Source organism: Bubalus kerabau, chromosome 17, assembly GCF_029407905.1.
Source record: "Bubalus kerabau isolate K-KA32 ecotype Philippines breed swamp buffalo chromosome 17, PCC_UOA_SB_1v2, whole genome shotgun sequence".
NCBI lineage: Eukaryota > Metazoa > Chordata > Mammalia > Artiodactyla > Bovidae > Bubalus > Bubalus kerabau.
This window is the reverse complement of record NC_073640.1, coordinates 67,130,369-67,154,528: the sequence shown is the minus strand read 5'-3', so window position 1 is coordinate 67,154,528 and position 24,160 is coordinate 67,130,369. Positions and strand designations below refer to the sequence as shown.

The following is a 24,160-nucleotide window of genomic DNA, read 5'->3' as shown; positions in this document are numbered from 1 at the left end:
TCATCTTTTAGGATTAGATAGCTCAACTGGAATTCCATCACCTCCACTAGCTTTGTTCGTAGTGATGCTTTCTAAGGCCCACTTGATTTCACATTCCAGGATGTCTGGCTCTAGGTGAGTGATCACACCATCATGATTATCTTGGTCATGAAGAAATTTTTGTACAGTTCTTCTGTATATTCCTGCCACCTCTTCTTAATATCTTCTGCTTCTGTTAGGTCCATACCATTTCTGTCCTGTATTGAGCCCATCTTTGCATGAAATATTTCCTTGGTATCTCTAATTTTCTTGAAGAGTTCTCTAGTCTTTTCCATTCTGTTGTTTTCCTCTATTTCTTTGCATTGATCCCTGAGGAAGTCTTTCTTATCTCTTCTTGCTATTCTTTGGAACTCTGCATTCAGATGCTTATATCTTTCCTTTTCTCCTTTGCTTTTCGCCTCTCTTCTTTCCTCAGCTATTTGTAAGGCCTCCTCAGACAGCCATTTTGCTTTTTTGCATTTCTTTTTCTTGGGGATGGTCTTGCTCCCTGTCTCCTGTACAATGTCATGAACCTCCGCCCATAGTTCATCAGGCACTCTGTCTATCAGATCTAGTCCCTTAAATCTATTTCTCACTTCCACTGTATAATCATAAGGGATTTGATTTAGGTCATACCTGAATGGTCTAGTGATTTTCCCTACTTTCTTCAATTTCAGTCTGAATTTGGCAATAAGGAGTTCATGGTCTGAGCCACAGTCAGCTCCTGGTCTTGTTTTTGTTGACTGTTTAGAGCTTCTCCATCTTTGGCTGCAAAGAATATAATCAATCAGATTTTGGTGTTGACCATCTGGTGATGTCCATGTGTAGAGTCTTCTCTTGTGTTGTTGGAAGGGGGTGTTTGCTATGACCAGTGCATTTTCTTGGCAAAACTCTATTAGTCTTTGCCCTGCTTCATTCCGTATTCCAAGGCCAAATTTGCCTGTTACTCCAGGTATTTCTTGACTTCCTACTTTTGCATTCCAGTCCCCTATAATGAAAGGACATCTTTTTTGGGTGTTAGTTCTAAAAGGTCTTGTAGGTCTTCATAGAACCGTTCAACTTCAGCTTCTTCAGTGTTACTGGTTGGGGCATAGACTTGAATTACTGTGATACTGAATGGTTTGCCTTGGAAACAGAGATCATTCTGTCATTTTTGAGACTGCATCCAGGTACTGCATTTTGGACTCTTTCGTTGACCATGATGGCCACTCCATTTCTTCTGAGGGATTCCTGCCCGCAGTAGTAGATATAATGGTCATCTGAATTAAATTCACCCATTCCAGTCCATTTTAGTTTGCTGATTCCTAGAATGTTGACGTTTGCTCTTGCCATCTCCTGTTTGACCACTTCCAATTTGCCTTGATTCATGGACATGACATTCCAGGTTTCTATGCAATATTGCTCTTTACAGCATCGGACCTTGCTTCTATCACCAGTCACATCCACTGGGTATTGTTTTTGCTTTGTCTCCATCCCTTCATTCTTTCTGGAGTCATTTCTCCACTGATCTCCAGTAGCATATTGGGCACCTACTGACCTGGGGAGTTCCTCTTTCAGTATCCTATCATTTTGCCTTTTCATACTGTTCATGGGGTTCTCAAGGCAAGAATACTGAAGTGGTTTGCCATTCCCTTCTCCAGTGGACTACATTCTGTCAGACCTCTCCACCATGACCCGCCCGTCTTGGGTGGCCCCATGGGCATGGCTTAGTTTCATTGAGTTAGACAAGGCTGTGGTCCTAGTGTGATTAGATTGACTAGTTTCCTGTGAGTATGGTTTCAGTGTGTCTGCCCTCAGATGCCCTCTTGCAACACCTACCGTCTTACTTACTTGCAACACCTAAGGACCACCATAGTTTGGTCTCAGGTCAAATAACACAGTCCTGCCCATTGACAGAAAATTGGATTAAAGATTTACTGAGCACGGCCCCGCCCATCAGAACAAGACCCAATTTCCCCCTCAGTCATTCTCTCCCATCAGGAAGTTTCCATAAGCCTCTTATCCTTCTCCATTAGAGGGCAGACAGACTGAAAATCACAATCACAGAAAACTAACCAATCTGGTCACATGGACCACAGCCTAGTCTAACTCAATGAAACTATCAACCATGCTGTGTAGGGCCCCCCAAGACAGACGGGTCATGGTGGAAGTTCTGACCAAACGTGGTCCCCTGGAGAAGGGAATGGCAAACCACTTCCATATTCTCGCCTTGAGAACCCCATGAATAGTATGAAAGGGCAAAAAGATACGACACTGAAAGATTAACTCCCCAGGTCAGTAGGTGCCCAATATGCGACAGAATGATCTCTGTTCGTTTCCAAGGCAAACCATTCAATACCACAGTAACCCAAGTCTATACCCTGACCAGCAATGCTGAAGAAGATGAAGTTGACCAGTCCTATGAAGACCTACAAGACCTTCTAGTGAAGGAGGAAACAGACAGAACTGGACTCCATCTTAGGCCAGGCTGCAAACATGAGGCTACATGCATGGTCACCCTCCCAATGGACTCTGAACTTTGTGCCGTGTCTATAGAAGTGGCATACCAGTGGAAAACTAGACCCCCGGATAAAAGAGCCTCAGGACTTGTATTTGGACTCTCCATTGCCTAAAAGAATATGCCAATTGCTGGGAGCCACCATGGGAGATCCCACCCATCACCAAGGTCATTTGGAAGAGACCTGACAGGCAAAGGCAGATCAGGCCTCGAGGGACCCCCTGAATCTGCTCGAGCATCCACCCCAAAACCAAAATCTGTCTGTCTTACTATTTTGTGCCTTTCACCAACTCTTCTGACATTAACAGGGGGCTATCCCCTACCACCTTCCTCTGGAAAAAGTCAACTTAGGGCTTTAGTTAATAAGTCTCCTGGGCATGAAAGGAATATTTCTATTTTAACCCCTCTGTTGGCATTCTAGCTTGTCTGACAGGTTTATCCATACTCTTGCAATTAACACACGATTGTTCACAACTCCCCAACCTTGAAAGGTACGGGAAGCCAAAACATTCTAAAAGTCCTAATGAGCATAGAGTCCTTTAAGGGATGAAAAATTATTAGAATAGATAGTACTGGTAAAGGGCTTCATTATTGGGCCAATGCTTGCTGCCAAGTTCCCATATCCCTTATCCATTGTGCACCTGGGAGTGCATTGGTTAACATAATTGGAATATAAGAAAAACAAGCAGCAGCCTTGGAATTAACCACATCAGACCTTTGAGCTAATTGGTTCTTTCTTTGAGCTAATTGGTTCTCACTGCACCTTTGCTCCGTGAGAATGTAACTTTATTTAGTATTTTCTTAGGCTGGGAAAAATAGAGAAAAAACACTTCAAGGGAAAATAAATCTTCTGGTTGAGCAGCCTTTATCAAAAAAGGGTCATTAAATGTCCACAGGACTCCAAGGCCAGAAGATATTGAACACAATATTGTTTATGGGAAAGGTATGCATAAAAAATCCTGGTTTTGATAAAGACAAAACAGATGTAATGTTTGGGCTGACTCTGTATGACTTTGCATCTTTCATTTCCCTCTATGTACAAGTCAAGGTATAAAAGTTCCTTTTGAAAATAAAGTATGGGCCTCGCTCACCGAAGCTTGGTCTCCCCGTGTCATTCTTTCCCTTTTCCCTCCTTTTCTCTCTCTGCTCTTCCTTCAGGATGACTCCTTGGGGCACAGGGGCTCTCTGAGTTAACTTTTTTGCCTGGGCTTCTAAGACCCAGTGGGGAAGGCGCCCTGCGTCTTCACTAGGGAGGGGGCGTCTTGCGTCCTCACCCCACTGAGAGGGCGCCTGCGGCCTCCATGAACAGAGCAAGTTCCGTGCCAGGAGCTTTACTGGCTTCCTGTGCTGATCAAGGAAGATCAAGCCCTGCTCTCTGCTTTGCTATCCTTTCGCCTAGGTCGTCATCCTAAGGGTACCCCTGGATCCTGCTGGGGCTGGACCCCGGCAGCTAATTATCTCTGTAACAGAACAAAGTGGTAAATTCCATTATGTCTATCAGGATATGACCACAGGCCTATTGATAAATATCCACTGTTTATCTAGTCTTGTGACACATGAATTATGGGTTAACTTTGATCGTATCTTTTGCCTTGTCCCGACTAGTTTCAAGGAATTTGGGGAGGTGGATTTGAGCATGTACACTTAGGGTATATAAGGTTTTCACAAGAACTGGTGGGGGTCCTTGGCTAAGAGGAGACTCTGCCTTGGGCCCGCCGGTGTAATAAACTGCACTCCACTATCTGCATTGGCCTTCTGAGTGAGTTTGTTTCCCAGAATGTGTGGCTACAACACTAGAACTAACACCCCAAAAAAGATGTTCTTTTCATTATAGGGGACTGGAATGCAAAAGTAGGAAGTCAAGACATACCTGGAGTAACAGCAAATTTGGCCTTGGAGTACAGAATGAAGCAGGGCAAAGGCTAATAGTTTTGCCAAGAGAATGCACTGGTCATAGCAAACACCCTCTTCCAACAACACAAGAGAAGACTCTACACATGGACATCACCAGAGGTCAATACCAAAATGAGATTTATTATATTCTTTGCAGCCAAAGATGGAGAAGCTCTATACAGTCAGCAAAAACAAGACCAGGAGCTGACTATGGCTGAGATCATGAACTCCTTATTGACTTTAAAAATGTTTCACATCAAAAAATTCTTAAACTCTTTCTTCAAATTGGCTCCATTCCCAGGTACTGGGGGGAGGACTGGACATCTTTTAGGGGAAGCACATGCATTCAACCCGCCACAGAGCCCTGCCTGGTGATGACGTCAGTAATTGCTAGACCCCATCTTACAGGAGGAATCCTCAGGATGTTACTGAACCCAAAGCCTGCCACACCCATGGCTTGTACTTCTGGGAAATGGAATTCCTTCTCGCTTTTGCCTGGGGTGAAGGTCAGCTCAGATTAAACCCTGTTTGTTTTTATTTTTAATTGGAATATAATTGCTTTACAACATTTTTTAGTTTCTGCTGTCCAACACGAATCAGCCATGTGAAATGTAAGTCGCTCAGTCGTGTCCAACTCTCTGCAATGGAATTCTCCAGGGCACAATACTGGAATGGGTAGCCTTTCCCTTCTCCAGGAGATCTTCCCAAACCAGGGATCAAACCCAGGTCTCCTGCATTGCAGGCAGATTCTTTACCAGCTGAGCCATCAAGGAAGCCATGTGTATACATATATCCCCTCCCTCCTGAACCTCCCTCCACCCCCATCCCACCCTCTGGGTCATCACAGAGCACTGAGCTGAGCTCCCTGTCTACACAGCAGCCTCCCACTAGCCATCTATTTCACACATGGTCGTGTGCACACATCAGTTCAGCTTAACCCCTTCATGTTCTGTGATCAGCAGCCCAAACCATCCCGACAGAATCTCCAAGCCCAAAGGGCAGCATGAAGGACGTGACCCTGGCCTGGTCTCTCGTGGTGAAGAGCATATCCGAGCACCGCCTTCCACGGTGGGCCCTGGGTCTGTGCATGACTTTGCTGCTGTCTCCTCTCTGGGCTGCTTCTGCGGGTTTGGGTTTTGTTTTGCGCCGTCTTGTTGTAAATCGGTTTGATCGTCTTCCATCCGTCTGAAGGTTGTAGCTGGGTTTGTGAACCACCTCAAAGCCTTCAGAGAAGCAGTCAAGGGTGAAGCTGATGTGTGACTCCACACTTGTGGTCTTCGGGGTTTCTCAGTTTCAGAAAGGAAGCGGATGTTGGTTGTGAAGGTTTGTGGTTAGCATCAGCCGTGGGCCACAGGTTGCTTGCATGTACGTAACAGACAAATCTTTGTGCGGTCAGAGTTTCTCACGGACATTTGGACCTATAACCCTCCCCCAGAAAGAGAGTGGGCTGTGGAATCAGACTCTGAATTCCAACCCCTCTTCTTGCTAACACACCCCAAGTTTGTTTTTTTTTTTTTGAAAGCAGATAGTGGGGAGTTTGTGATTTTAAAAATCTGTTTTTTCCATTGATTTACTTGCCAACAACCCTGGTGAAGCTGATTCCTCTTAATTTAAGCAGAAAGGATTTTTGCTTAAGGATTTTGAAAAGAACAGTGTCGGCGGAAAATTGGGTGCCCCCAAGGTGTTCCTAATCCACAGAACCTTCTATTTTATATGGCCAAGGGGTAGCAAGGGGGATGATGGGTTTAAGTTCCTAACAGCCAATGTCAAAGGAGGAAGACGATCCTGGATTGTCTGGATGGGCCAAGCGGTATCAAGAGGCCCTTAAAAAATGAGAGAAGGGACTTCCCTGGTGGTCCAGTGCTTAAGAGTCTGTGCTTCCACAGCGGGGGCTGTGGGTTTGATCCCAGGTCGGGGAACTAAGATCCCACCTGCCACGGAGCAACCATGGTAGAGAGCCCTCACTCCCAAATGAAAGAGGCCGAAACAACCAAATAATTTTTTCTTTTTAATCTCATTGTCTTTAAAAAAAGGAGTGAGTGTCCAGGTGCGGCCCACAGAGAAGACAGTGGGCACAGACGGGGAGGTGGGGCCCGGTCACCCCACACCAGTCCTCTGGCCACTGTCCACCCAACGTGGGAACAGGAGCAACACTCGCCGTGTCCATGGAGCACTGGGGCGTCTTAAACACTTCCTCCCTACCCACCCCCTCAGCACTGATGGCATTTGGGACAGGGTCCTTCTCTGCCCTTCTGCGCATCGTACGACATGGCCGCCACAGTTCTCCCAAGTATTAAACATTTTAACGTTAAGATACTTTTTAGCTCAATAACTGAGCTCTGTGGGGTCCCCTCCATGCTGCGCCCAAGCGGAACGTCAGCCCCGCTTCTAACTCGGAAGGCGCCCAGACCTCAAGGACCGCCACCACGTTAAAGGAGGGACGGGCCCCTTTAGCCTCCGAAAGTCTGAACTTCTGAGCTGTTTACTGCCCTGGTGACAGTTAAGTCAAGAGCCCATTTTCTAAATGTAATAAATCCAAGTTCTTTCGGGCCAGCTCCTTAGCACTCCCCCCGCCACACACACACACGTAAAGGAAGAAAGGGAAACCGATGACTCACTTACAGTTTTTTGTTTTTTTCCTATTAAAGAGCAAGTTGGAGAGTCTGTGACTGAAGTCCCCACAGGAACTGCAGTGATGGTCGTGGTCCCGCGCCTCCGGGCTCCTCAGTGGTTCCCCCCTGCCCACCCCCCGACCCCATGATGTGGCCAGCATGACGTGGAGACAACAGGGTCTGTTCCTGCAGGCGTCTCCAGCACCTCGCCGGGGTCCGGCATGTGGCAGGTCGTCAGTAAAGATCCGCTGGTAAGGAAGGTGCACCTGCCGTTCCCCGAGCCAGGGGAAACTCGGCCCCATGCGATGAGGTAGTCCGGTGAACAGCTGGGGAAGCTCAGAGAGGAGACCGGAAGTGCACACAGCCATGCGGCGGACCACAGACTCACTCAAGCGGCGTCAGACAACCTGCCCACGGGCCATCCTGTCTCAGGCATGGTGCACACCAGAGGCGGGTGACACCGCCCCCAAGACTGCTGGTGTGGATTCCCAGGGGAGGCGTCCACTGGCCCAGCTCACCTGTTGGCAGCACGGCACACTGTGCCAGCCAGCCCTGGGCCAGATGCTCGCCTGGGAGCCCATCCACTGTGGCCAGAAAAGAGCCAATGCCACCATCTAGAGGGAGCCGCAGGCATGGCAGTCAGCACCCCTTGGACAATTTGTTGTTGTTCAGTCGCTCAGTCCTGTCCGACTCTGCAACCCCATGGACTGCAGCACGCCAGGCTTCCTGTCCTTCACTGTCTCCAAGAGTCTGCTCAAACTCATGTCCATTGAGTCGGTGATGCCATCCAACCATCTCATCCTCTGTGGTCCCCTTCTCCTCCTGCCTTCCATCTTTCCCAGCATCAGGGTCTTTCCAATCAGTCAGTTCTTCTCATGAGGTGGCCAAAGTGTTGGAGCTTCAGTTTCAGCATCAGTCCTTCCAGTGAATATTCAGCGTTGATTTCCTTTAGGATGGACCGGTTGACTCTCAAGAGTCTTCAGCATCACAGTTCAAAAGACTCAGTGCTCAGCCTTCTTTATGGTCCAACTCTCACATCCAAACATGACTACTGAGAAAACCATAGCTCTGACTAGCCGGACCCTTGTCAATACTGCCACCTGGTGGATGCTGCGGGCACGACAGCTGGGTTTGGCGAGTAGCTGCTCCACCCTAGTGGCTCTGCCTCCCTGGTGGCTTCCACGCCTGTTCCCAGCAGTTATTTGGGGAGCGGCTGTCCCCTCTTCCCATGGGATCCATGGGACATCTCCAAGCCCACCAGACGGACACTTTCAGCCCAAAGCCTCTTGGCTACTTCCTCATCCTCAGCTTCTGGGGCCGGAGGCTTCTCTTTGAGTACATCAAAGTACTTTCCAGAAACGCCCTCCAACTCCTCCGCCACGGCCAGGTAGACGCTGGGCTGGGCCGCCAGCTGGGGGCTCTTGACCAGCAGCCAGAAGATGGGCCCTGCAGTCAGTCCACAGACAGTTCAGTCCAGACATTCAGAGAGGAAAGTACATCTCACCCCGGGTTGCTCAGGGCCCACCAAAGCCAGAAGGGTCCCTGGAGTCCCACAGAGCTCACTCCAGGCCTTTGCCACTCTGGTTCCTTACACAGGAGCTCCCTTCCCTGGCATTGCCCAGACAAATCAACTCCAGATGCAGGAACCAGCCTGAAAGCTGACTCCTCCAGGAAGCTCCCCTAGCTTTTCCTAGGGGCAATGGAAGGTCCAAGTCCTCACCCCACCCAATCTTTCTTTTTGCTTTGTTTTTGGCTGCACCATGCGTGGCACATGGGATCTTAGTTCCCCAACCAGGGATTGAACCTATGGCCCCCGCAATGGAGGCACAGTCTTAACTACTGGACCACCGAGGAAGTACCCCCACCACCCCAATCTTTCTTTAAACTAACTTTTGTGTATTATCTCCAGTGCCAGCCTCACCTTAAGATTCTTGATACCTAGCCACCACCAATTAAAATGTTTGCCAGGATAACAAACACTAATTATAAAGCTCTCACTATTTATTCAGCCTAAACCTGGGCCAGGCACTGTGCTGGTCCTTTTAAGGGCAGTCTCATCTAGTCCTCCCCACTGTGAGACAGGTACTACTATGAGCCTTACTGGCAGATAAGGAAATAGGGATTTGGAAAGAAGTCCCTTCCCTGGGTGGCCCAGCCAGTTTGGGATGAAACTGGAGCTATCCCAAGCATGGCTGGACTCCAAGCAGTCAGCCCCACGACCTCCTCCTCTGAAACACTTTTCTCACTGGTCATTGGAAGAACTGATGCTGAAGCTGAAGCCCCAATACTCTAGCCACCTGACGCGAAGAGCCAACTCATTAGAAAAGACCCTGATGCTGGGAAAGATTGAAGGCAGGAGGAGAAGGGGGCAACAGAGGATGAGTCGGATGCACCACCGACTCAATGGATGTGAGTTTGAGCAAGCTCTGGGAGATGGTGATGGACAGGGAGGCCTGGCATGCTGCAGTCCATGGGGTCGCAAAGAGTCAGACACAACTGAACAGCTGAACAACGTAAGGCTCTGGCCTGTTTCCCAGGGTGTCCTGAGGCTGGCAGGCTGGGCAGACACATGAAAGTGACTTGGTACCAGGGAAGACACAGGAGAAAAAGAAGATACAGGGTAAAGCAGGAAAAGCCCCTGAGATAGACTCTGAGTGTGACGTTAATTCTATGTGTGGGGTCTTCCCTGATGGTCCAGTGGTTAAGACTCGGAGCTGCCAATGCAGGCGGCACAGGTTCGATTCCTGGTCAGGGAACTAAGATCCCACATGCAAAGCGGCCAAAAGGTAAAAGAGAGAGAAAATGTATGTGTGAACTTACTGAGCTACGAGATGCCCAGAGAGCCAGGAAGAATACTGTTTCCGGGGTGTCTGTGAGGGTGTGTGTAAAGACTGTGAAATCCACCCTCCCAAGGTGAGCAGGCACTGGGAAGTTAACTGGGGGTGAGACATTGAGCCCGGACGTCCAGCCCTCTTGGCTTTTCGAGTCAGCGTGGGACTTACGCCAGCGGTTCCCCTGGTCCTCAGGCCTTCAGGTTTGGGCTGGAACTACAGGGCCAGCATTCCTGGGCCTCCGACATACAGGTCAGGCCCCCACAGATGCATGAGCCAAACCCTCCTAGTCAATCTCTCTAAATACCCCTGTATATCCTATTGGTTCAGTTTCCCAGGAGAACCCTAATACACTGAGGAAGGGCCCTGGGCTCCAAGCTGGGAGGACAGGGGTTCAGCTAAGGGACCCCAGGCCGGGAGGGGACTTACCGAGCGTGAAGCTGGAGAAGGCGGAGCTGTGCATGCCCGTGTGTCTGCCCAGCTCTGTCCTGGCCACGCCGGGATGCAAGGCATTGACAGTCACGCCCGTGCCTGGGAGAGAAAGGAAGAGTGAGGCAAGCAGACAGCAGGTTCACCCCTTACCAGGAAGGCTGATGCTGCCCACCCTGGGCTCTGGGGCTCCCCTGAGTTTAAATCACCCTCCTGCTCTGAAACCTTCACATCCATGCTTTTATCTTGCACGGCAGCTGTCTCACAGCTGCCCAGAGCAAAGCTTCTGAACCTGAGTGTGTAAACATCGCCTGGAGGGCTGGAGAAGCCCAGACCGCTAGGCTCCAAGCCCAGAGTCTAAAGCAGTGGGTCAGGGAGGGGTCTGAGACGCTGCAGTTATGACTAGTGCTCAGGTGAGCTCACACTGCCTGTCATCAGACCCTCTTTATGAAGCCAGGGCAAAGGGCAGGCTCTTCAGCTTTGGCACTACGGACGCTGAGCTGGGATCATTCTTTATCCTGTGCACTGTAGGATGTTGAGCACCACCCCGGCCTCTGCTCACGAGATGCCTCTCCCAAACCGCCCCTCTTCCCCAGACGGACAGCCAAAAACATCTCCAGATACTGCCAAAGCTCCACTGGCCTAGAACAGCAAAGGCTCGGGTGCCTGTGTGGGAGGAGCAGAGGAGAGTGCGGAGATCGACTGTCTGTCTGCGTCGGGCACCAGCGGGGAGCGTGGTGGTAAGTGTGTCATGGGTTGGCCTGCTCTGTCCTGGAGCCACCTCTTGACCTCCCATCCACCCAGGGTCACGGCAGGACCGCTTCAGGCTCGGAGCCAATGGAGAGGGGAGCCCAATGAGGCCGGCCATGCGCACCTTGAAGCCGCCGGCTCAGCTCCTTGGTGGAGACGACGACAGCCAGCTTGCTCTGGCAGTAGGCTGCCTTCGTGTCATACTTCCTCTTCTCCCAGTTCAAGTCCTCGAAGTCTATGTGCCCAGCAACGTGGGCCAAGGACGAGACGTTGATGATGCGCGAAGGGGCAGAGGCTTTCAGCTTGTCCAGTAGCAAGTTCGTCAAAAGGAAGTGGCCTGGAAGAAGGAAAACAGAAAGACAACTTTTCCTCAATTCTTGTCCCAGGCGTAGGACCCTACGGAGAACATCACCTTATTGCCTCCTTCCATAACCTGTGTTTCTCAGCAGGGTCCCCCTCTGCCCTCCAGGGGGCATTTGGCAAAGTCTGGAGGCAATCTCCATCCTTAGAGCTGAGGACCGTATGGGAGTGCTACTGCCACCTAGTGGGTGAGGCCAGGGATGCAGCTAAAAGTCCCACAGCGCAGGAGTTGCCTGGGGGCCTTCTGGTTAGGATGCTGGGATTTCACTGCTGCGGCCTGGGTGCAATCCCTGCCCATTAAACTGAGATCCCACAAGCCCTGTGATGCACCCAAAAAAAAAAAAAATCCTGCAATGCACAAAACAGTCCCCACAACTAATTATCACAAAGTCCTGTGACAGCCGAGGGCTGTCTGTCTCTCAAAATCCTTTCTCCATTTCTTTTCCAGTGATAGAATTTTGGGTTACCCATGAGACTGCCCAGTAAACGACTACATTTCCCAGTCTCCCCTGCAGCTCCACTAGGTCACATGACTGAGTCCCAGCCAGCAGCGGATGAAGATAGTCACATGTGTGTTACAGGCGAATTGTGCGTGCTTAAGTTGTTCATACTGTTCATACTGTTCACGGGGTTCTCAAGGCAAGACTACTGAAGTGGTTTGCCATTCCCTTCTCCAGTGGACCACACTCTCCACCATGCCCCATCTTGGGTGGCCCCACAGGGCATGGCTTAGTTTCATTGAGTTAGACAAGGCTGTGGTCCTAGTGTGATTAGATTGACTAGTTTCCTGTGAGTATGGTTTCAGTGTGTCTGCCCTCTGATGCCCTCTTGCAATACCTACTATCTTACTTGGGTTTCTCTTACCTTGGACTTGGGGTATCTCTTCACGGCTGCTCCAGCAAAGCGCAGCCGCTGCTCCTTACCTTGGATAAAGGCAAAATGATAGGATACTGAAAGAGGAACTCCCCAGGTCAGTAGGTGCCCAATATGCTACTAGAGATCGGTAGAGAAATAACTCCAGAAAGAATGAAGGGATGGAGCCAAAGCAAAAACAATACCCAGCTGTGGATGTAACTGGTGATAGAAGCAAGGTCCGATGCTGTAAAGAGCAATATTGCATAGGAACCTGGTATGTCAGGTTCATGAATCAAGGCAAATTGGAAGTGGTCAAACAAGAGATGGCAAGAGTGAACATCAGCATTCTAGGAATCAGCAAACTAAAATGGACTGGAATGGGTGAATTTAATTCAGATGACCATTATATCTACTACTGCAGGCAGGAATCCCTCAGAAGAAATGGAGTAGCCATCATGGTCAACAAGAGAGTCCGAAATGCAGTACCTGGATGCAATCTCAAAAACGACAGAATGATCTCTGTTCGTTTCCAAGGCAAACCATTCAATATCACAGTAATCCAAGTCTATGCCCCAACTAGTAACCCTGAAGAAGCTGAAGTTGAATGATTCTATAAAGACCTACAAGACCTTTTAGAACTAACACCTAAAAATGATGTCTTTTTCATTATAGGGGACTGGAATGCAAAAGTAAGAAGTCAAGAAACACCTGGAGTAACAGGCAAATTTGGCCTTGGAATACGGAATGAAGCAGGGCAAAGACTAATAGAGTTTTGCCAAGAAAATGCACTAGTCATAGCAAACACCCTCTTCCAACAACACAAGAGAAGACTCTACACATGGACATTACCAGATGGTCAACACCGAAATCAGATTGATTATATTCTTTGCAGCCAAAGATGGAGAAGCTCTATACAGTCAACAAAAACAAGACCAGGAGTGGACTGTGGCTCAGACCATGAACTCATTACTGCTAAATTCAGACTTAAATTGAAGAAAGTAAGGAAAACCACTAGACCATTCAGGTATGACCTAAATCAAATCCCTTATGATTATACAGTGGATGTGAGAAATAGATTTAAGGGACTAGATCTGATAGATAGAGTGCCTGATGAACTATGGGCGGAGGTTTGTGACATTGTACAGGAGACAGGGATCAAGACCATCCCCATGGAAAAGAAATGCCAAAAAGCAAAATGGCTGTCTGGGGAGGCATTACAAATAGCTGTGAAAAGAAAAGAAGCAAAAAGCAAAGGAGAAAAGGAAAGATATAAGCATCTGAATGCAGAGTTCCAAAGAATAGCAAGGAGAGATAAGAAAGCCTTCCTCAGCGATCAGTGCAAAGAAATAGAGGAAAACAACAGAATGGGAAAGACTAGAGATCTCTTCAAGAAAATTAGAGATACCAAGGGAACATTTCAGGCAAAGACGGGCTCGACACTGGACAGAAATGGTATGGAACTAACAGAAGCAGAAGATATTAAGAAGTGGTGGCAGGAATACACAGAAGAACTACACAAAAATAATCTTCATGACCAAGATAATCACGATGGTGTGATCACTCACCTAGAGCCAGACATCCTGGAATGTGAAGTCAAGTGGGCCTTAGAAAGCATCACTACGAACAAAGCTAGTAAAGGTGATGGAATTCCAGTTGAGCTATTTCAAATCCTGAAAGATGATGCTGTGAAAGTGCTGCACTCAATATGCAAGCAAATTTGGAAAACTCAGCAGTGGCCACAGGACTGGAAAAGGTCAGTTTTCATTCCCATCCCAAAGAAAGGCAATGCCAAAGAATTCTCAAACTACCGCACAATTGCACTCATCTCACACGCTAGTAAAGTAATGCTCAAAATTCTCCAAGCCAGGCTTCAGCAATACATGAACCGTGAACTTCCAGATGTTCAAGCTGGTTTTAGAAAAGGCAGAGGAACCAGAGATCAAATTGCCAACATCCGCTGGATCATCGAAAAAGCAAGAGAGTTCCAGAAAAACATCTATTTCTGCTTTATTGACTATGCCAAAGCCTTTGACTGTGTGGATCACAATAGACTGTGGAAAATTCTTCAAGAGATGGGAATACCAGACCACCTGACCTGCCTCTTGAGGAACCTATATGCAGGTCAGGAAGCAACAGTTAGAACTGGACATGGAACAACAGACTGGTTCCAAATAGGAAAAGGAGTTCGTCAAGGCTGTATATTGTCACCCTGCTTATTTAACTTATATGCAGAGTACATCATGAGAAACACTGGGCTGGAAGAAGCACAAGCTGGAATCAAGAATGCCAGAAGAAATATCAATAACCTCAAATATGCAGATGACATCATCCATATGGCAGAAACTGAAGAGGAACTAAAAAGCCTCTTGATGAAAGTGAAAGAGGAGAGTGAAAAAGTTGGCTTAAAGCTCAACATTCAGAAAACTAAGATCATGGCATCTGGTCCCATCACTTCATGGGAAATAGATGGGGAAACAGTGGAAACAGTGTCAGATTTTATTTTCTGGGGCTCCAAAATCACTGCAGATGGTGATTGCAGCCATGAAATTAAAAGACGCTTACTCCTTGGGAGAAAGTTAGGACCAACCTAGATAGCACATTGAAAAGCAGAGACATTACTTTGCCAACAAAGGTCTGTCTAGTCAAGGCTATGGTTTTTCCAGTGGTCATGTATGGGTGTGAGAGTTGGACTGTGAAGAAAGCTGAGCACTGAAGAATTGATGCTTTTGAACTGTGGTGTTGGAGAAGACTCTTGAGAGTTCTTTGGACTGCAAGGAGATCCAACCAGTCCATTCTGAAGGAGATCAGCCCTGGGATTTCTTTGGAAGGAATGATGCTGAAGCTGAAACTCCAGTACTTTGGCCACCTCATGCGAAGAGTTGACTCATTGGAAAAGACTCTGATGCTGGGAGGGATTGGGAGCAGGAGAAGGGGACAACAGAGGATGAGATGGCTGGATAACATCACTGACTCGATGGACGTGAGTCTGAGTGAACTCTGAGAGTTGGTGATGGACAGGGAGGCCTGGCGTGCTGCAATTCATGGGGTCGCAAAGAGTCGGACACGACTGAGCAACTGAACTGAACTGAACTTAAGTTGCTCATTCCCTTCTCCAAGGGATCTTTCCCACCCAGGGATCAAACCCGGGTCTCCTGCACTGCAGGTAGATACTTCACCACCTGAGCCACTAGGCAAGCCATGTCACCCCCCAAACACCCCTAAAAAAAAAAGTCCTACCCTCCAGTACCTCGGAGTGTAACCTTATTTAGAGTGAGGGTCTACAGAAAGGTGATAAAGTTTAAACAAGGTCATTAGGGTGGTCCCTAATCCTGTGTGACTGACACCTACCCAACGTCCCTCAGTCTTACTGATGGACTCAGAGTGACAACAGATAGACTGACACAGCAAGTGAAGGACAGACAGAGACTGGAGGACAGACAGACAAAGGGACAAGAGGCCAAGAGGCTGATGAAAGGTCCGGGACTGAAGGTCCAGCCAGGAACAGGGGGCTCCCCGAGCTGCCAGGTGACCCCACGCACGGCCGCCTTGGAGACTGGAGCAAGACCCCTCCCAGAGCCTGCATCTGGTCCACAGGGGCCCCACCCACATCCCGGGCCGATGCCACTCAGCCCGCAGGCTCACCCAGGTAGTTAACGCCAAGCTGCATCTCAAAGCCGTCCTCGGTGGTCCAGTGGGGGCACCGCATCACGGCCGCGTTGTTGATCAGGATGTGAACGTGCTCCTCCTCTGGAAAACGGGGGTGAGGACAAACAGGACTCAGTTTCCCCCACGATAAAATGGGTAACAGAACCTGCCAAGTAGGACGGCTTCATCATGATCCCCTCAAAAAGTACTCTGCGACCTAAGTGTCCATCGACAGAGGAATGGACAAAGAAGACACAGTGTGACGGAATATTATTCGGCCATAAAAAAGAAGGAAATGATGCCATTTGCAGCAACAGGGACGGACCCAGAGATGATCATACTAGGTAAAGTGAGCCAGAGAAAGGCAAAATTATATGATATCACTTATATGTTGTTATTATTCAGTCACTAAGTTTGTGTCCGAGTCTTTGCGACCACATGGACTGCAGCACGCCGGGCTTCCCTGTCCTTCACTATCTCCCAGAGTTTGCTCAGACTCATGTCCATTGACTCAATGATGTCATCCAACCATCTCATCCTCTCACTTATATATGGAATCTAAAAAAAGGGATACTAATGACTTTATTTACAAAACAGACTCACAGACATAGAAAACTTATGGTTACCAAGGTGCAGGGGGAGGGATTAATTAGGAATCTGGGATTAACATGCCCGTTACTCTATATAAAACAGATAACCAACAAGGACCTACTGTATAGCACAGGGAACTATACTCAATACCTTGTAATAATCTATAATAGAAAAGAGTCTTAAACAAAAAATGTATTTTTGTGAGCGTTCATGTGTGTATACAACTAAATCAGAGTTCAAGTTTGCTATAAACCTGAAACTAACAAAACATTGTAAGTCAATTATATTTCAATAAAAACTTTAAAACACACACACACACAGGAATTCCCTGGCAGTCCAATGGTTAGGACTCCACGCTTCCACAGCAAGGCACACGGATTCAACCCCTGGTCGGGAACTAAGATCCTGCAAGCCCCACAGCAGCAGGAAGAGAAACAAACATACACAAGACAGCCACGACAATAAAAGGAAAAAGTCCTGCCCGCACTGATCTCCAGGAGAGAGCTGCAGACAAAAAGCGAGGGGCAGTATTGGCTGTATAACAGGCTTCGGTTTATACAAAAAACCCAAGGGGAGGCGTATCCCCCCCGTTTGCTTTATACACGCATCAACGGTCCCCCAGAGGATGCACAGCGGGGGACGCAGTGAGCCCATCTGAGGACAGCAGCCAGGGAGCTAGCGGCGGCTTCGCCGGGAAGATGTTTTCCTGTAGCCCCGTTTGCACTTTCTGAACATTTAAGCTTGCAAATGTTATTCCTGTTCGAAAGATAAATAAATATGTAAGCGGTTCTGAGACCGTGCAGCAAGCAGCAGGAAGAGTGAGTCAGCCATCAAGGAGATGAGAGTGCAAAGAAACGCCAGCCTGATGCCTGGCTCTGCAGAAGGAGACGCCCAGCGGAGAAGGTGGGCGTTCCTGGGTGCTCTGCGTCGTGCCTTCGGGTCCCCTCTGAGTCACTTGTCCTCACGGCCGACACGGCCCCAGGCACTCCGGAGACAGAGCCTGAATCTGACTCACGTCTGTGTCCCTGAAGTCGCCTCAGCACCAGAGAGCCTGAGCAAACAGTGGGTGAGTCGGTGTTTCTGCCCTTCTCCTCCTGGTTAAGTCCTCCTCTGCCTCCCTACACAGCAAATCCGTTCCCGGCCTCTGCTTCTCCCAGGAGCCCAGCTCAGACAGAAGGACTCGGTTTTCCTGGAGAGTGGGACTCGGTAACCTTCTTCTGTAAAGGACCAGGCAGCAAATACTTTCAGTTTTGCAGGCGATTTGGTCTGTCTCCACTGAACTCTGCCCTCGCAGGACTAAAACGGCCACAGACAAAATGGAAATCGATGGGCCCAGCTGTGTGTCAATAAAACTTTACGGAGATGATTTTGTTGTTGTTGAGTCGCTCAGTGGTGTCTGACTCTTTGCAACCCCATGGACTGTAGCCCGCCAGGCTCCTCTGTCCATGGGATTCTCCAGGCAAGAATACTGGAGTGGGTTGCCATTTCCTTCTCCAGCAGATCTTCCTGACCCAGGGATCGAATTCACATCTCCTGCATTGACAGGCGGGTTCTTTAGCACTGAGCCACCAGGGAAGACCCTTTATGGAGATATATGCATACATATAGCTGAGTCACATTCTTCTACAGCAGAAACTAACACAACACTGTAAACAATTATACTCCAGTTAAAAAAAACAACCTTTAAAAACTAAAACCTGAATTCCAGGAGTTCCCTGGCGACCCAGGGGTTAGGACCCTGTGCTTTCCCTGCCCAGGGAGTAGGTTCAAGCCCTGGCCAGGCAACTAACACCCTGAAAGCCATGCCGTGTGGCCAAAAAAAAACAAAACACCACCTGAATTCCAAATAAAAGTCACATGCTGTGAAATGTTATTCTTTTTTCTTTCCCACATGTAAAAATGAAAAATATGTAAACGTGAAAATGTCAGAAAAGAAAACAGTGTAACATCTTCACCCAAAGACAGAACAAAAACAGGCAGTGACCGACACTCGGCTCTAGGGCCTGCCCGGTGCGCTCCCTCCTCACGGCCTGGCCGCTCAGGCCCTCCCTCACAAGCCCCGCAGCCTCTCTCTTGCCTTCAGTGACCTTCGCCGCGAACTCTCGGATGGACTTCAGGGAGGCCAAGTCCAGGTGCCTGGCGTTGACGCGGTGATTGAGGGTCTCCCCTCGAATCTCCTTGGCCGCCGCTTCGCACTTCTCCATGTCTCGACAGGCCAGAATGATGTTGCCTCCTGGAAGAGCCAGACAAGAAAAAAAAAATTTTTAATAAACATAAAAAAGATCCACTCCTAAGTGTACGTACTTAAGATAAATGAAAAGATACGTCCATACAAAACTATGTACTCTAACGTACACAGAGGCACTGTTGAGGCAGAAACGCCCCAAATGTCCATTGAGGGAAGAACATGGAGGCGGAGGGATAAAGTGGGAGTTTGGAACTAACATATACACTCTGCCGTATATAAAACAGATAACCAACAAGGACCTACTGGAGAGCACGGGGAACTCTGACCAATATTCTGTAATGAGCTGAATGGGAAAGAATTTGAAAAAGAATAGATACATGTATGTTTAAAAAGGAATCACTTTGCCGCACAACTGAAACTAACGCAACACTGTAAATCAGCTATCCTCCAATATTTAAAAAAAGTATTAAGGGAAACGTGGTCCATCCATCAGTGGAATATTACTCAGCCATGAAAACGAAGGAAATCCCAAAGCATCCGCACCATGGGTGAGCTTCACAAGCATGATGCTCACTCAGTCAAAGCAAGAGGCATAAAAGCACAGTGTATGATTCCATTAATCTGAAATGCCCGAGAGGCAAATCCACAGGAGGAAGATCAGCGGTATCCCAGCTTTGCCGAGGATGGGACATTAAGAGGGCCACAGCTTAGAGGACCCAGGTTTTATTTTGGGGTGATGAAACATGTTCTACAATGGGGAGCAGTCATGGCTGCACATTTCTGTGAAGATACTAAAAATCCCAGAAGTGTGTATTTTAAGTGTGTGAATTAAATATTTAATACACCCATTTAAAAAAAAACTTTTTTTTTTTTTTTCAAATTAGAAAAGTGAGGAGAAACAGGGTCTGAGAAAAGGATGGGCAACAAGGATGCTGCCTGTGTGCATCTTTGGGGCTCCCCTGGGGTGGAGCAGCCGCCTCCTACACACCGGCGGCCCCATCACAGTCCAGGACAGAGCTCATCAAGTCCAGGCTCCATCCATCCTCGCAGGGCCAGCCCGGCCCTTGGATGGCAGTGGGTGTGTCGGCCCAAGTTCCGGTCTCGCCAGGTCCAAAAAGGAACATCTGCCCCTCCCTGGGGGAAACCCTGTGTGATGAGGCGCAGGGGCAGAGGACCACCCATCATGGCCCCCATCACTCTGACCTCAGGGTGAACATGCAGCTCGGGCCTGGTTGATCCAGCAGGGACTCATTCACTGGCCACCGCGTCTCGAGCCCCCCAAGGAGAGGTCCTGGCCTCCCCCAGCCCTCACACCTGCCCCGGCCTCTCCCTCCCAACTCCGGTCTTCCAGGTGTTCAAACAAAAACCGGGACGCCTCCCTCTCTCATGCCTGTCCCCCCAGCAACTCCAGATTCTAAATTCAAAAGAGAGCTCTGTGGGGACTTCCCTGGTGGTCAGTGGTTAGGAATCCGAGCTTCTGCAAGTGGCAGAAACAAACGCAGGCTGGTGTAAGCCCCAAAGCCTGGTGTTCCTGCAGGGACACGGGTTTGATCCCTGGTCAGGGAACTAAGAGCCTGCATGTCACACAGTGGGGCCAAAAATAAATTTTTTAAAAAAGAGAGATCTGTGTGCTGAGGAGGGCACTTCTCCATAAGCCCACTCTGACCATGAGAAAAACATCAAACAGACCCAAATCGAAGGGGGCATCCTTCCTATTAAAGACCGATCAGTAAGCTTGGAAGGGCCTGAGTAAGTGTAAGTAAGTGTTAGTCGCTCAGTCATGGCCAACTCTTTGTGACCCCATGGACTGCAGCCCACCAGGCTCCTCTGTCCATGAGATTTTCCAGGCAAGGATACTGGATTGTGTTGCCATTTCCTTCTCCAGGGGATCTTCCCAACCCAGAGATTGAACCCAGGTCTCCTGCACTGCAGGCAGATCCTTTACTGACTGAGCTACAAGGGAAGGAAGAGCCTGAAGTCAAGTCTTACTCCCAACCTCTGACCCAGGTCCCAACCCAGTCACTTGGACTGAGTCCAACCAGCATAGGAGAGGGTGAGGCCGATGCAAAGAAAAACCCAACCAGAAACTGCTGAGCATCCAGGGGCTCCTCTGAGCCCCTGGACCCATCTGCCCCCTTCCAGGAACACCAGGCTTTGGGGCTTACGCCAGCCTGCGTTTGTTTCTGCCACTTGCAAAACCGAAAGAATCAGAAGCCTTAACACCCCCAGGGAAATCCCACCATCCACCACCAGGTCTTAACACCAGATCTTAACACCCCCAGGGGAATCCCATCATCCACCACCAGATCTCGCTCCCGAGCCCCAAGCCAAGAAGCAGGTGCCCAATGGGACATCACCTCTTTTGGCCAGCTCCAAGGCAGTCTGCTTCCCGATGCCCGTGTTGGCACCAGTCACAATGACAGTCTTCCCGGGAATGGTGGCCTTGCTGGGACAAGCCCCGCCGGCAACAAAGTCCCTGGAGGTAGGAAATGGGAGGTCAGTTCCATCTGTCTGTCCACTCTCACTGCAGGTGCCCCCAACGGTTACGATCTCAGACAAGTGACCGCTCTGAGCTTGTGTTCCTCCAGCGGAAATATGGGAACAATATCACACAACCCAAGGGAGCCCTGTGGTTACTCAGCACCTCCTGGTGTGGGGAAGCCTCCTCGTCATAACCATTGTTAGCTGATAAAGACCCCTGTGTTCGAACCCTACGGCTGTTGTAACATTTCACCAGGAGTTCAGTGGGTTAAAACCACACAATGGTGTTTCCCTAGAGTCTGCAGGTCAGAGTCCCAGACGGGTCTCACAGGATAAAACTGAGGTGTCGGCAGAGCCATATTCCTTCTGGAAGCACAAGGGAGAATTGAGAATTGTTCCGGAGCCTTTTCCAGATTCTAAGGGCCACCTGCATCCCTGGGCCCCTTTCTCCGCCTTCAAAGTCAACAACACAGCAGCGTCAAGTCTCTGGCTCTGATTCTCCCGCCTCCCTCTTGTGAGTACCGTTATGATGACGCTGGGGCCACCTGGTGACCATCTCCCATCATGGAGGTCCTTAATGACATCTGCAGAGTCCCCTTTGACTGGTAAGGATACATAGTCATAGGTTCTGGGCATTAGGATGTGCGGGAGAGGGCAGGAGGGCCTTATTCTGCTACTGTGTCCATATTCCAGAGGCTAAATACTGGAAACAACTAAATGTCCCCAACAGGAAGCTGGCCAGAGAAACAGTGTCCTCTCCAGACAAGAGGGTATTTTTAATTAAAAATAAATAGTCATATTCCCCATCCCCAACCAGGGCATTCAGCTTTCTTTTATTCTTCCCATGCTGGTATTTTTTTTTTTATTATTATTTTTAAGCTTTTTCAGAACTAACAGACATCAGCATGAATAAAAATAAAAACAGCAGCCAATGAACGTTTTTTTTGGCCATGCCTTCTGCTTTGAGGGTTCTTACTTCCCCAACCAAGGACTGAACAGTCAGTCCCTGGCATGAAAGCGCCAAGTCCTAATCCTTGGACCGCCAGGGAATTTCCCGATGATTTCTATGATAAGGAAAAATTATTTCCATTTCCTAGAGCTTTCAAAAAAAAGGCGATTAATATTTACAAAGCAGGAGTTTATAAAAAAACAAGATACCAGCCGGCTACACAAAAAAAGACTTTATTGGATCAGGAGGAACAACTTCAAAATGAAGCCTCATCACAGAGCAGATGAACAAGCCTAAACATATTTATGCAAAGAGATTAACAGTCAATCAGTCTATCCTTCAACCCCTTATGACAGGGGAAAAGATATTTCAATATTGCAATCACTTTCTGGCCTAACTCCCAGCTCTTGTGTAACTGTAATAAAATATGTATTGCTAATCCTGAACACTTAACATAAGGTCTACCATCTTAACAAATTTTTAAGTGTACAGTATAATACTGTTACTACAAGCGTAACACGGTTATATTTTTAAGTGCTCAATAGTCACACTGTATGGCTCATAATAGCCAGGGCAAATGTAAAAGATTTCCATCTTCACAGAAAGTTCTACTGAATGGTGCTGCTATAGAATATTTGGTTGCCGTATTTTGGTTTGGAGTGGGGGGGATTTTTATATTGAAGAATAGTTGATATACAATATATACGGTACAGGTGTACAACATAATGCTTTACGGTTTTTAAAGGTTATATTCCATTTATATCTATTATAAAAGAGTTGCTATATTCCCCTGGTTGTACACTATCTTCTTGTGGTTTATTTTATAACTAACAGTTTGCACCCCTTAGCCGCCTGTCTTGTTTTTATTTAGTGAATTCCAGGAACCACAGGAAAGAATAACGATCTTTTCATTGACTGAGTTGGACAATCCTAACTTGTTTCTCTGATTCCGAACAATGAGAGCTTAGGTGACATACACGTTCCTTGCATCTGGGCCAGGACGTGACATATGGGAGGTGCCCAGTAGATATCTGCTGAATGAATTAATTAATGCACTAAAAGTCCGGAAGCAACTAGACCAAAACGTTTACCAGGGCCCGGATCCGCCCCTTTCTCTGGCCGACCTTGGGCCGTGACCTGCCCGCTCGGGGCCCAGCCTTGTCCCTGCATTCTCTGGGAGCACTGCTGGATGAATGGACTGGAGGACTCCTGGGTGGGCGAGGAGCTGGCGATCTCCACCCGGCCCTCCCTCCCTGTCCAAGCCCACCGGCCCGCCGTTACCGCGCCTGAGAGACCCGGGCGAACTCACTTGAGCAGCACGGCGCCGCCCACGGCCGTGCCCAGCACGGACAGCGGCAGAACGTAGCGGCTCATGCCTGGCCGGAGCGGGACTCTGACTGCAGCCGCCCGCACACGCACACCCCGGAGTCTGCACCGAGAGCGCGCCGCCGGGGACCCACGTGCGGAAGGGCACACGCCGCCGGAACCGGCGCCTCCGGAAGGGGCGGGGCGGGGGAGGGGCCTCCAGGGCGGGACCTATGGGGACGGACTGCGAGCGCAGCTGCTGCTGGGAATGGTAGTTTCCGGGGCCGGGGCCGTGGGCGGGGCCCACGCGCTGTTCCGATGACGTCACACTCGCTCCGCTTAAAAGTTCAGCTCGGTGCCGTAGGGACCCCAGGATCCCAGCAAGGCAGCTGTCGCCTCCGGACCCGGTCCTCTGTTTGTCTTTCAAATGGATCAGCCTGTTTCCTCATCTAAAAATACGTGTGCCTACGAACTAGCTATGTATAAAACAAAACAGCTTCGAGACGATATTGTACAGCATAGAGACGACAGCCAGTATTCCATAAAAACTTTAAACCGAATGTAATCCGTAAAAAATTTGAATCACTGTTGTACACCTGAAACTAATGTAGTGCTGAAAATCAAGTATACCTCAATGAAAACAAATAAATAAGTGGCATAAATATACGAGTTATTTGTCGACTTTCCGGGACAATTTGATAAATTCAATGCTCAGAATCCAAGACCTACAAGCTTGGGAGGTTCCCAGATTTCTGG

General features: G+C 48.7%; 1 protein-coding gene across 1 annotated transcript; it reads right to left on the bottom strand.

The window, feature by feature from the left end:
- Nucleotides 1-5,940: 5,940 nt before the first annotated feature.
- RDH13 (retinol dehydrogenase 13) lies at nucleotides 5,941-23,581 on the bottom strand. Its single transcript, XM_055552742.1, has 7 exons — nucleotides 23,409-23,581; nucleotides 21,027-21,145; nucleotides 18,559-18,714; nucleotides 15,888-15,992; nucleotides 11,155-11,367; nucleotides 10,281-10,382; nucleotides 5,941-8,466 (listed from the first exon to the last, which is right to left on the bottom strand). Exons 1-7 carry the CDS (start codon nucleotides 23,471-23,473, stop codon nucleotides 8,219-8,221), a joined length of 1,008 nt encoding a protein of 335 aa, XP_055408717.1. The 5' UTR covers nucleotides 23,474-23,581; the 3' UTR covers nucleotides 5,941-8,218.
- Nucleotides 23,582-24,160: the final 579 nt, after the last annotated feature.

What these genes read in the sequence shown, in the direction of transcription:
- RDH13 (XM_055552742.1), bottom strand. Translation starts at nt 23,473, where the DNA reads ATGAGCCGCTACGTTCTGCCGCTGTCCGTGCTGGGCACGGCCGTGGGC. An exon ending in CTTGGAGCTGGCCAAAAGAG is followed by an intron (nt 18,715 to 21,026) that starts GTGATGTCCCAT and finishes TGGCTCTTCCAG; the next exon opens with GAGGCAACATCATTCTGGCC. An exon ending in GCTTGGCGTTAACTACCTGG is followed by an intron (nt 11,368 to 15,887) that starts GTGAGCCTGCGG and finishes TCCTTCTTCCAG; the next exon opens with GCCACTTCCTTTTGACGAAC.